Source organism: Lactuca saligna, chromosome 8, assembly GCF_052625555.1.
Source record: "Lactuca saligna cultivar CGN05327 chromosome 8, ASM5262555v1, whole genome shotgun sequence".
In the NCBI taxonomy this organism is placed as follows: Eukaryota; Viridiplantae; Streptophyta; class Magnoliopsida; order Asterales; family Asteraceae; genus Lactuca; species Lactuca saligna.
In genome coordinates this window covers 71,697,355-71,713,879 of record NC_136424.1, presented here as the reverse complement: position 1 = coordinate 71,713,879, position 16,525 = coordinate 71,697,355, and the positions used below count along the sequence as shown (strand labels likewise).

Sequence of the window (16,525 nt, the reverse complement as noted above, 5' to 3'; positions counted from 1 at the left end):
TATCAAGAAAGACTTCGGGCATTCGACGTGGCAAACGTGTCGTGTCGTGTCGGGTTTGTGTCGTGTCAAGACATTAAATGGGTTGATAAGGCTTGACCCAAACCCGGCCTGTTTAATTATCGTGTCGTGTCGTGTCAACCCGTTTATTTTCGTATTAGTTTTGTGTCGAGTTTCGGGTTAAGGTTTAGACCTTGTAAATATGTTGTGTCATGTCGGGTTGAAATATTTTAAAGGTTGGAAAGTAGGAGTTGTGGAGGCAAGAAGAAAAAAGTGAAACACTGGAGTTATGAGATGGAATGACAAAATTTATAGTAAGTTTAGAAGGAAATATGAAAAGAGTTAAAGTTGGGGAGCGAAAGGGATAGGTGGTAAGGATGACTAAAATTAAGTAACTTTGAAAATTTGAATATTACTTCTAAGTTTGGTCCACTACAAGTCTATAACATATAATATATTTATAAAAATATGAATTTATAATAAATAATATATAATTAAACGGGTCATATTCGAGTCATCTTCGAGTTGAAAGTCTTGACCCTAACCATACCCGTTTAATTATCATGTCGTGTCGTGTCAACCCGTTTACATAAACGTGTCAAAATCTCTTACCCTAACCTGCTAATTTCGTATCGGGTTTTCGTGTCGTGTCATGTTTTGCCAGGTCTATCGGGCATGTATTATCCTACCAAAAACAAGTAGTGACATCATTATAATGTAAGAATCGGTTTTATCTTATAACCACCTTTCAAATTACCTTTTTTTGGTGCCAAAATAGATGTTACCACCTTTCTTCCTTGTATAAGAACATAGTAAATAACATTAAAGCACTATATTTTGTTATTTTTCTCGGTTTTACGACTAAATTTTCATAATTTTGTTGTATTGACTAGGGAGAGTTTTTGCTACTAATTTTGGCATTTAGAAACATAATTTTTGCGGGTAAGATCGTTTTCATGGAAAAATCAAACTATTAAATGAAACCGAACCAATCCTAATAAAAATTTAACATTTTTTACACTATGTTATATAAATGTTTAACATCCCAAAAGTCATAATACATTTTTTCCCCATTTTTAAAAGACAATTTTATAAACCATAAGATAATCAAACATAGTTTTCAAATCAAATCTAGAGAATTTGGAGTATCAAAATAATCTTCAAAACATAAATCAGTAGGAGGATGTGTACAATCATGCATCGCCTTACAGCGATCATCGGAAGTACCTGAAAACATTTAAATCCATAATTGTAAGCCAAAGCTTAATGAATTCCCCTAAAATAAGCTACACAACAATACATATACAATGTATACACACCTGGCCCACAACGATATGGACTTGATTGCCCCTAGGCCCAAAGTCACAAGGACTGGATTGCCCTTGAGCCCACAACTTAAGATTGCTACTAAGCCCAAAACATAAGACTGGATTGCCCCATCCCGACCTTTGTAACATCCCCCTCTGGCACGTATCACAATATTGTCCGCTTTGGGCCACTCGGCACGAGGACTTCCCAGGGGGTCACCCATCTCGGTACTACTCCCGCCCGAGCACGCTTAACTGCAGAGTTCTTTTGGGATCTGCTGCCCTCACGGCTTTAAAACGCGTTGTGCTAGGGAAGGTATCCACACCCCTTATAAGGAATGGTTAGTTCTCCTTCCCAGCCGATGTGGGATCAGATCTAACCCGCTTTCACCCCCCATTATAGGGTTCGACGTCCCTGTCGAACACATCGACCCGTGCCCTAGCTCTGATACCATTTGTAACATCCCCCTCTGGCACGTATCACAATATTATCCGCTTTGGGCCACTCGACACGAGGACTTCCCAGGGGGTCACCCATCCCGGTACTACTCCCGCCCGAGCACGCTTAACTGCAGAGTTCTTATGAGATCTGCTGCCCTCACGGCTTTAAAACGTGTTGTGCTAGGGAACGTATCCACACCCCTTATAAGGAATGGTTAGTTCTCCTTCCCAGCCGATGTGAGATCAGATCTAACCCACTTAATCACTGTCACATCCCCAAAATCTCGGCCAGGAAAGAAATATTTTCATTTATGCTTTTAAAATGATTTCAAAGTAAATCCATTTGATTTGAAAGAATTGCGGAATTTGTTCCCAAAAACAAAACATGATAAAACAATGTTTACCAAAGCATTTCATAAAAAGAAATGTATTTTTCATTATATAATCAAAACTCGGGGTGTCATGTTCCGATATAGACCAATAAGCATAAACGATAATATTATAAGCCATTCAACAAATATATACATATACAGACTTGTAAACAAAACAACTTGATGGTTCATCCATCTTACGCCCTTGCGCCACTTCCTGTAATACAAATAAAACCGAGTGGGTCAGGCTTGGGAGCCTGGTGAGCATATAGGGTTTTCAACCCACAATAAATAATTAAATTAATTATTATCAACCAATAATAACCCAGTTACCCATTCCCGTTATTCTCACTTTACGTCCCTAAAATAACTAACACAAGGGACCTAATCTAAGAATATTTTCATCGGGGTGACAACACATGCTGCGGGGTTTCCTCAACAATATAAGTCAAATAAGGCAACCATGAGGGGGATGGAATACAGCGAATGAACACCCAAGTTCATTAACACCTACAGGTTATGAGTCTGCTAGTGTTCCACTGGACTGTCTAGAAAAGTCCGTGGTCGTCATCTAAATTCCGCTAGATGACTGGATCAAAACAACAACGATGCCTCTCATCTGTTTATTACACACCAACTATCTACCCATGTTCTAACCAACATATTAGTAGATAAAAACATACATTTTTATACATATTTTCAAAACTTGTATAGCATGCTTGATCAATACATTTTCCATATAACAGATGAGGCACACACACATAACACGTATTTCATATAGAAATAATCAGATCTGTAAGATAGAAGAAAGTGAATATACATTCACACATATAACAACAAAATATACACATAACACGTATCTTGTATAAAATACTTCATAGTTATACGTTAGGAGAAAGTAACAACGCATTCACACGTATAAACGACAATAAACTTAATACACTCAAACCATACTTGTATTATTATTGCGTTTATGAAAGGTAGTATACACTCACTTGATCAGAAAATGATCAGACAGCACTACGGCTTGCAGAAGTCGTAATCCTCAGCAGATCTGGAAGATCTCTACGAAAATCGAACTTCTCGCGGGCAGAGCTTCGGCTCGGAAACCGCACTTCTCGGGATCTTCAGGATCTCGGGACTAGCTTCGGGACTCGGGAATATTACCGGGGCTTCGGGATGGCTTCGGGGGTAAAAACGCAGAGCTTCGGCACAAAAACGAGAGGAAAATAGCAATGGAACCCGGAACCCTCGCATCCTATTTATAGGAGGCTGGAAGCTCCTCGTACGCGGGGCATACATGCGTACGCGGGGCGTACTCACTTACGCGACGCGTAAGTCGGATCGGACTACTGACTCCCCCTTCGGATAATGCCGGATTTTTTATTTAAAAATAAATACAAATTATTTATCAAACTTCGGAAATTCATATCTTCTTCATACGAACTCCGTTTTCGACGTTCTTTATATCCACGGAAAGGTGAGACTACGCTCTACAACTTTCGTTTAGACTCCGTCGGCTAATTTTAAATTTATTTTTATTATTTATTTTTAATAGGCCGGGATAGAAATTTTCGTTATAAATTCATAACTTCTTCGTTTGACGTCCGTTCTCGCCGAACTTTTTATCACTTTGATACTAACAACGAGGTCTTCGATTCTCGTTTAGATCACTAAGGCTAAATATCGCTCTAATGTAAATTTCACTTTTTACGTTATCCAGCGGTGCTGGTTTTGTCGCGAAACTTCGACAGGTCATAACTTCCTCCTTATAACTCGGACTTCGGCATTCTTTATATCTTCGGAAACCTTGTTTCAACTACTACAACATTATCTAAAGATATCAAGTTTATTTTACACTTAAATTTTGACGCTTATTTTTATTCTTAATTAATCAAACCACATAATTAAGCAATTAAGCACAAAACACATAATACTCAAATAATACAATCTTATTATTTCAAAACGGGTTACAAAGGTTAACCTATACTATCACATTGCTAAAAATGGCAAGCCTGGAAACACAGGCGTTACAATTCTCTCCACCTTAGAATGATTCTGTCCCCGGAATCACACATCAACAAACAAATGCGGATAGCGACTCCTCATGTCACTCTCCGTCTCCCAGGTGAGATTCGGCCCATTCGTGTATTTCCATCGGACAAGCACTAACTCGACCATCTTGCGTCGCAACTTCCTAGTCTTTCAGTCAACAATTGCCTCTGGTTCTTCAATCAACCTTTTGTTCTCATCGATTTTCAACTCATAAATTGGAATTATATCGGGAACTTCTCCCGTGAACTTCCTCAAATAACACACATGAAAAGTGTTGTGAATTCCATTCAGTTCTTCGGGTAATTCGAGCTTGTAAGCTTGGTTCCCAATCCTCTGAAGAACTTTAAACGGTCCAATAAACCTTGGACTCAACTTTCCCCTTTTACCAAATCTTATAAGCCCTTCCACGGCGAGACTTTAAGCAAAACCGAATCTCCAACCTCAAAAGTCATCGGTCGTCGCTTCTTGTCAGCATAGCTCTTTTGACGATCCTGAGCTGCTAACATTCTTTCCCTAATTATTTTCAACTTTTCAGCAGTTTGATGAACCATCTCCGGTCCCATAAACTGCTTTTCCCCAGCCTCAAGCCAACAAGACGGCGTACGACACTTTTGTCCATACAAAGCTTGGTAAGGTGCCATCTTAATGCTCCAGTGAAAACTATTGTTATAGGAAAATTCTACCAACGGTAAATGTTCATCCCAATTACCTAGGAATTCCAAGGTACATGCTCTCAGCATATCTTCAAGTGTTTGTATCGTTCTTTCACTCTGACCATCAGTTTGCGGATGGTAAGTTGTATTTAAGCATAACTTGGTACCCATTTCCTCTTGTAGACATTTCCAAAACCTTGAGGTGAAACGACTATCACGATCCGACACAATTGTTAGCGGAACACCGTGAAGTCTCAGAATTTCCTTCACATAAGAATTCGCAAGCTTTTCCATAGACCATTTGTCCCTGGCGGCTATGAAATGCGCACTCTTAGTGAATCGATCAACGACCACCCAAATCATGTCGTGACCATTCTTTGTTCTGGGCAGTTTAGTGACAAAATCCATAGCAATGTCTTCCCACTTACCCATAGGCATAGGCAATGGTTCTAAACTCCCATACGGTTTCTGATGTTGTGTCTTGACTCTCGCACAAGTCACACACTCAGCCACATACATTGCAACATCAAGCTTCATCGTCGGCCACCAGTAGAAGGGTTTCAGGTCCCTATACATTTTAGTGCTACCGGGATGAATCGAATACATGGTCTTGTGAGCTTCTTCCGTCAGAAGATCTCTAATTCCTCCTGACTTAGGTATTCAAATCCGATCTTGGAACACCTTCAGTCCATGACTATTTACACCGAACACCAACGTTTTGCCCAAACGTTCCTCCTTTCGGTCATTCTTTTCAGAAGCTTCCTCTTGAGCTTTCTTTATACTTTCCACAATGGTCAAGACAACTTCAATTCTCAACGCTCTTGGCCTTTTCCTTTCAAGATTGACTTTCCGACTGAGAGCATCAGCAACAACATTAGCTTTACCGGGATGGTAAAGTATCTCACAGTCGTAGTCCTTGAGTAATTCCAGCCAGCGTTGTTGCCTCATATTCAATTCCTTCTGATTAAAGAGATATTGGAGACTCTTATGATCAGTGAAAAGTTTGCACTTTGTGCCATAGAGGTAATGCCTCCATATTTTCAGAGCGAAAACTACCGCTGCCAACTCCAAATCATGAGTCGGGTAGTTCTTTTCATGCTCCTTCAGCTGTCGAGATGCATATGCTATCACCTTTTCTCTTTGGGTCAAAACACAACCCAATCCAACCCCAGACGCATCGCTATAAACAGCGAAGTCTTCAACTCCACCGGGTAGAGAAAGTATCGGTGCCTCGCATAGCTTCTTCTTTAACTTCTCGAATGCTTCTTTATGCTTATCACTCCAAGCATAAGCAGCTCCTTTGTGGGTCAAGGCTGTCAATGGAGTAGCGATCGAAGAAAAGCCTTGGATAAACCTTCGGTAATATCCGGCTAATCCTAAAAAGCTTTGGATCTCCGTGGGACTTTTCGGTTGTTCCCACTTCATCACAGCTTCGATCTTCGCTGGATCAACCATTATCCCTTCTTGGTTGACCACGTGACCCAAGAATTGGACTTCACGAATCCAAAAATCACATTTAGAGAACTTAGCATACAGCTTCTCCTTCTTCAAGACTTCTAACACTTCTCGCAAGTGTCTGCCATGCTCCTCCTGGCTTTTTGAGTAAATTAGGATGTCGTCTATGAACACTATCACAGATTTATCAAGGAACGGATTACAAACTTTGTTCATTAAATCCATGAATGCTGCCGGAGCATTGGTTAGTCCAAACAACATAACCAAGAACTCGTAGTGTCCATATCTAGTTCTGAACGCAGTCTTCTTTATATCCTGCTCTCTTACTTTCAGCTAATGATATCCTAACCTAAGATCGATCTTCGAGAAATAGCTCGAACCTTGCAATTGATCAAACAGGTCATCAATGCTTGGCAACGGATATATATTCTTTATTGCTGCCTTGTTCAGCTCTCTGTAATCGATGCACATTCTCATACTTCCATATTTCTTCTTCATGAATAACACCGGAGCTCCCCATGGCGATGAACTAGGTCTAATGAAACCTTTGTCCAACAACTCTTGAAGTTGCATCATCAGCTCCTTCATCTCCGTTGGTGCTAATCGATAAGGTGCTTTTGCTATTGGCGTGGTTCCTGGTAACAAGTCTATTCTGAACTCTACTTGTCTATCAGGTGGTAATCCAGGAAGATCTTCGGGAAATACTTTCGGATAAACACACACCACAGGAATACTCTGCATCACCTTCTTTTCCTTCTTAGCATCAATCACGAATGCTAAATATGATGTACATCCCTTGGTCAAACACTTTCTGGCTTTCATTAGGGAAATGATTCCAGAATTCACTCGGCGTTTGTCCCCATACACCATAAATGAATCTTTTCCAGGTGGGTTTACTTTAACTATCTTCTTCTTGCATAAAATTTCGGCATCATTGGCGCTGAGCCAATCCATTCCCAACACGATGTCGAAACCATTAAGTTCGATAGACAATAATTCCTCGCGGAACTTATTCCCATTCAAGTCGATTAAGATGTTTTTCATATGATGGCTAACAGGTACAAACTTGCCACTAGCAACTTCGACTAATAAAGCATTATCTAGTCTATCAACAGGCAAAGCTAGTTTTCTACCAAATTCATGTGATATAAAGGAGTAGTTGGCTCTAGAATCAAATAAAATTTGGGCAGGCAAATTGTTAACGAGAAAGGTACCTGAAGCGACATCAGCTTCATCCTTAGCAGCTTCCAGTGTCATCTGGAATGCTCTCGCCTTCGGCTTTGGTGGAATGTTGGGCTTAGCTGCCTCCTTCTTCTTCGGACAGTCTTTCAAAATGTGCCCCTCTTCATTACAACCAAAACACATCCTTTTGTTGTTCGGACATTCATTAGCAAAATGTCCAACCTTTCCACACTTGTAGCAAGTTACATCCTTGCTACATTTTCCAAAGTGCTTTTTCTTACACTTTTCACACCACTTTGCTTCGCCTCCTTTTCCCCCACCAAACCTTTTCGAATCAGATTTCGAAAATTTGCTTTTCTTACCGGAACCAGATGTTCCCTCAAACTTCCTCTTCTCACCAACCTCAACCTTGTTGGTGGTTCTCCCTTTTATCATGTTTTCAACAGACTTGGCAGCCCAGATAGCTGCCTCTAGAGTAAGTGCCTGACGTACTGGCACCTCGTACTCCCATGGAAGTCCCTTCGCATACCAATCCACCTTAGTCAGCTCGTCTGGAACGATACACAAGGCAAACTCCATCTTATCGGTGAAGTTGTTGGTGTATTCATCAACTGACATGCTGCCTTTCGTTAGAGTCAGAAACTTGTTCTCTAGCTCCAATAGATTTTGAGCCAAACAGAACTTGCGCTTGAACTGCACCAAGAATTCTGCCCATGACAATTGCAGTGGCTCATTTGGGCTCAAAGTTTTCCCTAGAGTGTTCCACCAACGAACGGCTCCACCTCGGAATTGACGCACGGCATAGATAGTTTGCAACTTACCTCTGCAACCACACGTCATGAAGGCTAGCTCCATTTCGGAGATCCGATCCATAACCCCAATCGGATCCTCCTTTCCATTGAAGGTCGATGGTTTGCAAGTCAAAAAGTCCTTGTACTTGCAACCCATTCCATCATTCCTTCCATCGCGGTTATCTTGCCTAACTATCGGTGGGTTGGCTTGACCAACTGATCCACTGAAGTTTCCACCTTCCGAGTGCCCTTCATTTAATTCAGGATCTTCCACACAAATTGACAATTCTTCACGATTTTGTTGAAGCAACCGTCTAGTTTCATCCATTTGACGATCCAACATCGTCTGAATCATCAATTGCACACCAGCCATGGTTATTGGCTCAGGTGCTGCTGCTACAACAGGTCTTTGTTCAATCACTGGTGGTTGATTCCTGTTTTCATCAGCATTTCCAACTCCACTTCTTGTTCTAACCATTTTTGATCTAAACACCGAATAAGGTGAAATTAGATCTTTATTCACGATAGATATTCAAATCATCCTTATCACTCCGAAACGTTTACATGCTAGTTCTAATATCGTAGACGTACGCTTAGAATCCTACACACATAAAGTTTCTAGATCCGGTCGGAAACAGACCATAGATCCGAACAAATAATATCATATATGGCAACATATAACATTTAGCACATAAAGCATTTTAGGCAACTTTCCTAAAGTAAACTAGTGCTCGTGTCTAAAACATAACAGACACACATCTCAAAATTCCACTTAGCATTCTAAGTTTAAGTCTAGAAATCCTAAAAATTCCTAGTTCGCTTAAACTAATGCTCTGATACCAACTGTGACATCCCCAAAATCTCGGCCAGAAAAGACCGATTGTCATTTATGCTTTTAAAATGATTTCAGAGTAAATCCATTTGATTTGAAAGAATTGCGGAATTTGTTCCCAAAAACAAAACATGATAAAACAATGTTTACCAAAGCATTTCATAAAAGAAATGTATTTTTCATTATATAATCAAAACTCGGGGTGTCATGTTCCGATATAGACCAATAAGCATAATCGATAATATTACAAGTCATTCAACAAATATATACATATACAGACTTGTAAACAAAATAACTTGATGGTTCATCCATCTTACGCCCTTGCGCCACTTCCTGTAATACAAATAAAACTGAGTGGGTCAGGCTTGGGAGCCTGGTGAGCATATAGGGTTTTCAACCCACAATAAATAATTAAATTAATTATTATCAACCAACAATAACCCAGTTACCCATTCCCGTTATTCTCACTTTACGTCCCTAAAATAACTAACACAATGGACCTAATCTAAGAATATTTTCATCGGGGTGACAACATATGCTGCGGGGTTTCCTTAACAATATAAGTCAAATAAGGCAACCATGAGGGGGATGGAATACAGCGAATGAACACCCAAGTTCATTAACACCTACAGGTTATGAGCCTGCTAGCGTTCCACTGGACTGTCTAGAAAAGTCCGTGGTCGTCATCTAAATTCCGCTAGATGACTGGATCAAAACAACAACGAGGCCTCTCATCTGTTTATTACACACCAACTATCTACCCATGTTCTACCCAACATATTAGTAGATAAAAACATACATTTTTATACATATTTTTTATACATATTTTCAAAACTTGTATAGCATGCTTGATCAATACATTTTCCATATAACAGATGAGGCACACACACATAACACGTATTTCATATAGAAGAAAGTGAATATACATTTTCCATATCTGTAAGATAGAAGAAAGTGAATATACATTCACACACATAACAACAAAATATACACATAACACGTATCTCGTATAAAATACTTCATAGTTATACGTTAGGAGAAAGTAACAACGCATTCACATGTATAAACGACAATAAACTTAATACACTCAAACCATACTTGTATTATTATTGCGTTTATGAAAGGTAGTATACACTCACTTGATCAGAAGATGATCGGACAGCACTACGGCTTGCAGAAGTCGTAATCCTCAGCAGATCTAGAAGATCTCTACGAAAATCGAACTTCTCGCGGGCAGAGCTTCGGCTCGGAAACCGCACTTCTCGGGATCTTCGGGATCTCGGGACTCGCTTCGAGACTCGGGAATATTACCGGGGCTTCGGGATGGCTTCGGGGGTAAAAACGCAGAGCTTCGGCACAAAAACGAGAGGAAAATAGCAATGGAACCCGGAACCCTCGCATCCTATTTATAAGAGGCTGGAAGCTCCTCGTACGCGGGGTGTACATGTGTACGTGAGGCGTACTCACTTACGCGACGCGTAAGTCGGATCGGACTGCTGACTCCCCCTTCGGATAATGCCGGATTTTTGATTTAAAAATAAATACAAATTATTTATCAAACTTCGGAAATTCATATCTTCTTCATACGAACTCCGTTTTCGACGTTCTTTATATCCACGGAAAGGTGAGACTACATTCTACAACTTTCGTTTAGACTCCGTCGGCTAATTTTGAATTTATTTTTATTATTTATTTTTAATAGGCCGGGATAGAAATTTTCGTTATAAATTCATAACTTCTTCGTTTGACGTCCGTTCTCGCCGAACTTTTAATCGCTTTGATACTAACAACGAGATCTTCGATTCTCGTTTAGATTACTAAGGCTAAATATCGCTCTAACTTAAATTTCACTTTTTACGTTATCCAGCGGTGCCGGTTTTGTCGCGAAACTTCGACAGGTCATAACTTCCTCGTTATAACTCGGATTTCGGCATTTTTTATATCTTCGGAAACCTTGTTTCAACTACTACAACATTATCTAAAGATATCAAGTTTATTTTACACTTAAATTTTGATGCTTATTTTTATTCTTAATTAATCAAACCACATAATTAAGCAATTAAGCACAAAACACATAATACTCAAATAATACAATCTTATTATTTCAAAACGGGTTACAAAGGTTAACCTAGACTATCACATTGCTAAAAATAGCAAGCATGGAAACACAGGCGTTACAACCTTTATCTTATGAATGGATTGCTCCCGGGTTTGTTGGCTTACGTCACAAAGGAGTACAACATCAACCCAACCATACTATATACAAAACAATAACAAGCAACCACAAGTAAACGTACAGATCTACCAAATCTAACAGATCACTACAATGTACCAACATCATATATACATGGACACATACTGCATTACAATGTATAGTGAGAAAACTCACATCGTAGTCTAGAAGATAAAAGCACCAATCACATATCCAATAACCAGCACTACAAGTCACGTATACAGCAACATAAGGACACATACTGCATTACAAAGTATAATGAGAAAACTCACATCATAGTTTAGAAGATAAAAACACCAATCACATATCCAATAACCAACACTATAGGTCACGTATACAACAAACATGGACCACATCTATAACCTAAAACCCTAAATTTGACCTAAAGTCAAACTTGGTCAAAGTCAAAGACAACACTTGAGAGTCATACAGTCGGTCGCCACGTCGTGACCACCTGTTGGTCACGTTGTGGTAGAGTGAAGACAAAATAAGCACGAAGCAGTCCCTTGTCATGCCATGACGACCAAATCATCACATCGTGAAGAACGCTCTAGACAACTTAATTCCCTAAGCTCTTAATCCTCCACGCCAACCAACCAAACGTTCTAGAAGCTATCTCCATATCAAATACCATAAAATCATATTTTTTTAGACATACATCTCTAATGCATGTCTTGGACACAAGTTTGGTCAAAATGAAGGAAAGTGAGATTTATTCTCATGCATGGACTCAAAACTCACTAACTATCCAGATCTTGAACAAGGAATCACAAATGAGCCTTAAGAACTCATAAAGTTGCCAACTTTATAAGTTTCCAACATTCAAACTTCCTCGATCATTAAGAAAAGTGGGCAAAACTCTAGATCTAACATGCTTGAGCTAAAAAGGTTGGAACTTGAGGATTTACAAAGGTCCTAAAGCAGCTCAAGATAATGAGGGAGTGGCCTGCTAGCTGAGACGATGCACCGAAATGCCTTCTCTTTTTCTTCAAGGCTTAAAATCACCAAAAAGGAGGTTCACAATCAACAATGGAGATGTAAGGTTTACTTGAAGGTTGTAGAGGGTGATTGAGGCTGTAAATGATGCCCTAATTCTAGGGTTAAGGGTTTAAATATAGAAGAAACCCTAAAAGATCATAAGTTTGGGTTGCAACTATTGTTATGTCGTGACCATACCCTTGTCACATCGTGACATCCATCCAAAAACGTGTTCACATATTTGTTATGTCACGTTGTGACCTCCTTGTTGTCACGTCGTGACATATGGTTTTCTTTAAAAACCATGTATTTGACTCCATTTATACAATTTACAGATCTAATCTTGGAAATGAATGTTACAAAATGGTTTGTGTTTTTACATTAAAGTTGCACGTGCACACTATGTTATAGAAATCGAATTTTGCTGTTTGATTTTTCAATACAAAAAAAAAACAAAATTGAATCATTTTTCTCAAAAACCGTAACTAAATCATAGAAGTTGCATTCGATTATTTTTCAACAAAGACAAAAGAACTTTACAATTTGGCATTAACATATATTAATATAGATGTATATTTATATGAGACAACCAGTATGAACTTGATCTATCAACCTGTGCAAACCTTATAAATTTATTAATTTTTTAATCAACCAATATGAATGATGGAAGGAGAATACACATGCAGATTATTTTTAATAATATATTAACTTTTCATCTACTTGATATATATTAGTTTTTTAATTGGCATATTAACATTTCTACCAAACATTGTACACATGTAACATTTACAATTGATTTGCAAGAACAACCGATATAGATGCTCTAAGCCTTTGTTAAAAAATCATGATAGCGGTGCGATGAATTTTGAATTTTGAAGATACGAATACTTATTTAAATCATAAAAACATGAAAAACCAAAATTTATGTGTTATAATGGTTGGAATGATCTAAAAATATATAATTTTTTAAACATAATTTATTATATTATAATTAAATCGATAAATATGACAAATTACAATGTTTTTATATCATTAGCCCAACTATATTATCACTTTTATTCAATATTTTTTCCAATAAAGAATGTTCAAATGTTAGGTAACTAATTAATGTAAAGAAAATTAAACTGTTCCTAAACAGTTATTTTGATTTTGTTGATCATTTAATATAAATATACATCCGTACCATTATTAAATACAGCATCTATTGGAGATGCTAAAATATCTTATATTTTAAACAATAAAAATAATATGGAGTAGTTGAAGTGGATTTTAGTCATAGGTTGCAACAACATACTTTTAACTTTTATCCTTTTTTTTCTCGTTATAAAGTTTGTTTATTCGTTTACGTCTCCTTTGAATTCGAGACCTTCTATCTAAAATAAAAGGGTTCCAGTTCTATTAAATGGACTAGTCACTTTATACACACGAAACAACATATTTTACGTCTCGTTTGAATTGGAGACTTCAATCTAAGAGGGTTCCATTTCAATTAAATGGGCTAGTCACTTTATACAAACGAAACAACTTTTATATATATATATATATATATATATATATATATATATATATATATATATATAGAGAGAGAGAGAGAGAGAGAGAACTTTAAGTATCAGTTCCATAAATACTAGTGATAGTGTAGAAAGTGATAGTGTAGAAAACTGAAGTAGCAATTTCAAGTACTCTTCTCTCTCTCCAATTGTTGCTTATGACTCTAAAAGTCAGTAATTGCTACTTGCAATCCTTGACGAACAAAAAATCATTGACTTTCCACTCGCAAGCAAAATCAATCTTTATAATGATAACGTAATTAAAAGCGCCAATACTAGTTTTTGGAAAAGTAGTGGTTTTTAAATTAACATTTCTCTTGATCCCGAAAATTTCTGCAATAGACTGGATAGATATCTTTAGAATTAATTGTTCAATCGTAAATCCTTGTTTTATCGTGTTCTTTTTTGTATTTTATGTTGTTCTGAATTGAAAGCCCGGTATAATGGTTTAAAAACTGAATTACACAAAACAGATGAACATTAAATATAGTTTCATGATTTATAAATATACTCAGTCATTTTTATTTATGTTTTCTCATCTTAACATGATGGTTTAGCCATTTTAAAACATAAGTAACGTTAACAAAATACTCCAATAATTTGTAAAAAAGAAAACAAAATGTCATTGCATATGTACAGTGTTTTTGGCATTTTATGTTAGTTTTGATAACGAATTTGAAGTGATCAAGTGTGATGGTTGGGAAAGTGAATAGTACGCATATAACTGATGTTATGTAATTAACAACAGGAATCTTCATTTTTGACATTATTTTCTAGATATCAATGAAAACCAATTAAAACTAGCACTAGCAGTAGAATTCCTTGAGCAAGAACAAGAGTTAGAAGTACTCTTCAGTCTTACTAATTCAACAAAAGATAAGTACTCTTCAGTCTTGATAATTCAACATGGGAAGAACACAAAGTAAAAAGAAAATTAAAGATCAATGCATACCAAGACCCAACATAAGAGTCATCCGCATCATTTGTGTTTCTTGACTTCACGAAACATCACCTTGTGGCGGCAACCGTTTTCGTTTCTTCTTCTCGTAGCTGATCCCTCGTGCTTTTGACTGCAAATCTCGAACCTCTCGAAGGTAAAGCCTCACGGCTCGAACTCCAAAAGGGTTCGTCTCAGGAGAACCACCGTTCTCTTCATAAGCCGCCCTAAGACGGCCAATCAGAGCATCCAGACTACCCCAAGCTTGTCGCAGTGGACAAGGACAAGGGCCAGGCGGGGTTGGATGCCCATAAAACGGACATATCAAGTTATGAACCTTAGTCTTTCCAAACTGGTCAAGGTAACAAAGGAATTCAAGCACATTTGCACCACTGCATTGTGAAACAAAGAGTGGTGGATGGTGGTTTCTCAGGTACTGGCAGAAGGTGTTCCAGTCTCGGCGTTTCTGGTTCTCGTAGCGGCTAGGGGTGGTGGCCACTGCTGGAGACGTTGAGGAGGAGCCAGATGCAACGGTGGAGAAGCTACCGGAATCTTGGGGACTGTTGCTATAGCTTTCTGAGTAAGGATCCATTCAAGTTAGGGTTTTTTACTTCTTGATCCTTAGGGTTTTGGTAAATTTTGATACTTTCGGGAAGATCTAAGACTGATGTATGTCTCTTTCTCTTTCTTTTTTGGGTATCTTTTAAATGATATTCTTTACGTATTTCTAGGGTTTCCTTTCTAATCACAAGAATAGTGAGATATATATATATTGGATTTCCTAAAATAGGGCAAAAGTAGCATACCAAAACTGTAGTCTTACTTTAAACTTTTATATATTTACCTTTCAGAGCTTTTTGTGTTAAAAAGAATTGGTATAACGAAGATGGAGAAAAAATTTAAATCAATGGTACAACTAAAGTTACTCTAAATTTAAAAATAAATAAATAAATAAAATAAAATTAAAAAATAGTTAAATTCACACAAATATAACAATTCATTAAGCCGATTTTCGACTTCGAGATAATAAATTTTGGAAAAAGAATTCTGTCACCACTCTCATATGTTTTGGTTATTCTTATGAATAACTCTCTTAAATATAATTTCTATTAATTGAAGTTAGATGAAACGTAAGAAATATTTATACGCTTAGAATATTTAAATTTCAAAATTACCTGTTATTAAAAATTATCACGTCTTTGTTATAAACTTGAAATAATCATGTTTGCAATAGTGACACTTAATAATATTTGTGTCTATATAATATAATATATAGGTCATAGTGAAATCATATTATTGGTGTTGTGAAGTGACTAATGGCGCCCTAGTGACAATATTTGTGTGGACAATTAATACTCGATGTTTAATTGGTCTTTTGTGTCCAAACAATATACAATATACAGTTTTGCTTACACATATATGCATGTCTGAATGATGGAGTGTTTGTTTTTTAAAGCAATTCATATGTTTATAAGTTAAAAGATAAACATATTTAAAAAAAAAAAAAAAAAAACAATTATGTACTTGTAAACACTTTTGACCATGTTTTTCTTAAATTGGTCGAAAGTCTCACAAAACAAATCCATTCTGTGACTAAACAAAAACAATGGTCAAGGTGAAAAAAGTATTAATGTGATCATCGCATAAAAAATAGTCATTATTGACAAAATACTTTCGAGAAATGAATTTATAACAACTTGTTATTGGACAAAATATTTGATCACTAAAACACTTTTAGCCATG

The 16,525-nt window shown here is 37.3% G+C and overlaps 1 protein-coding gene across 1 annotated transcript; it reads right to left on the bottom strand.

Moving 5' to 3' along the window:
• Nucleotides 1-14,629: 14,629 nt before the first annotated feature.
• Nucleotides 14,630-15,533, bottom strand: LOC145013038 (protein LIGHT-DEPENDENT SHORT HYPOCOTYLS 3-like). Its single transcript, XM_078971840.1, has one exon. It carries the CDS (start codon nt 15,372-15,374, stop codon nt 14,844-14,846), a length of 531 nt encoding a protein of 176 aa, XP_078827966.1. The 5' UTR covers nt 15,375-15,533; the 3' UTR covers nt 14,630-14,843.
• Between the last annotated feature and the right edge of the window lie 992 nt (nt 15,534-16,525).

Excerpts from the sequence above, each read along its gene's own strand:
- LOC145013038 (XM_078971840.1), bottom strand. The coding sequence starts at position 15,374 with ATGGATCCTTACTCAGAAAGCTATAGCAACAGTCCCCAAGATTCCGGT.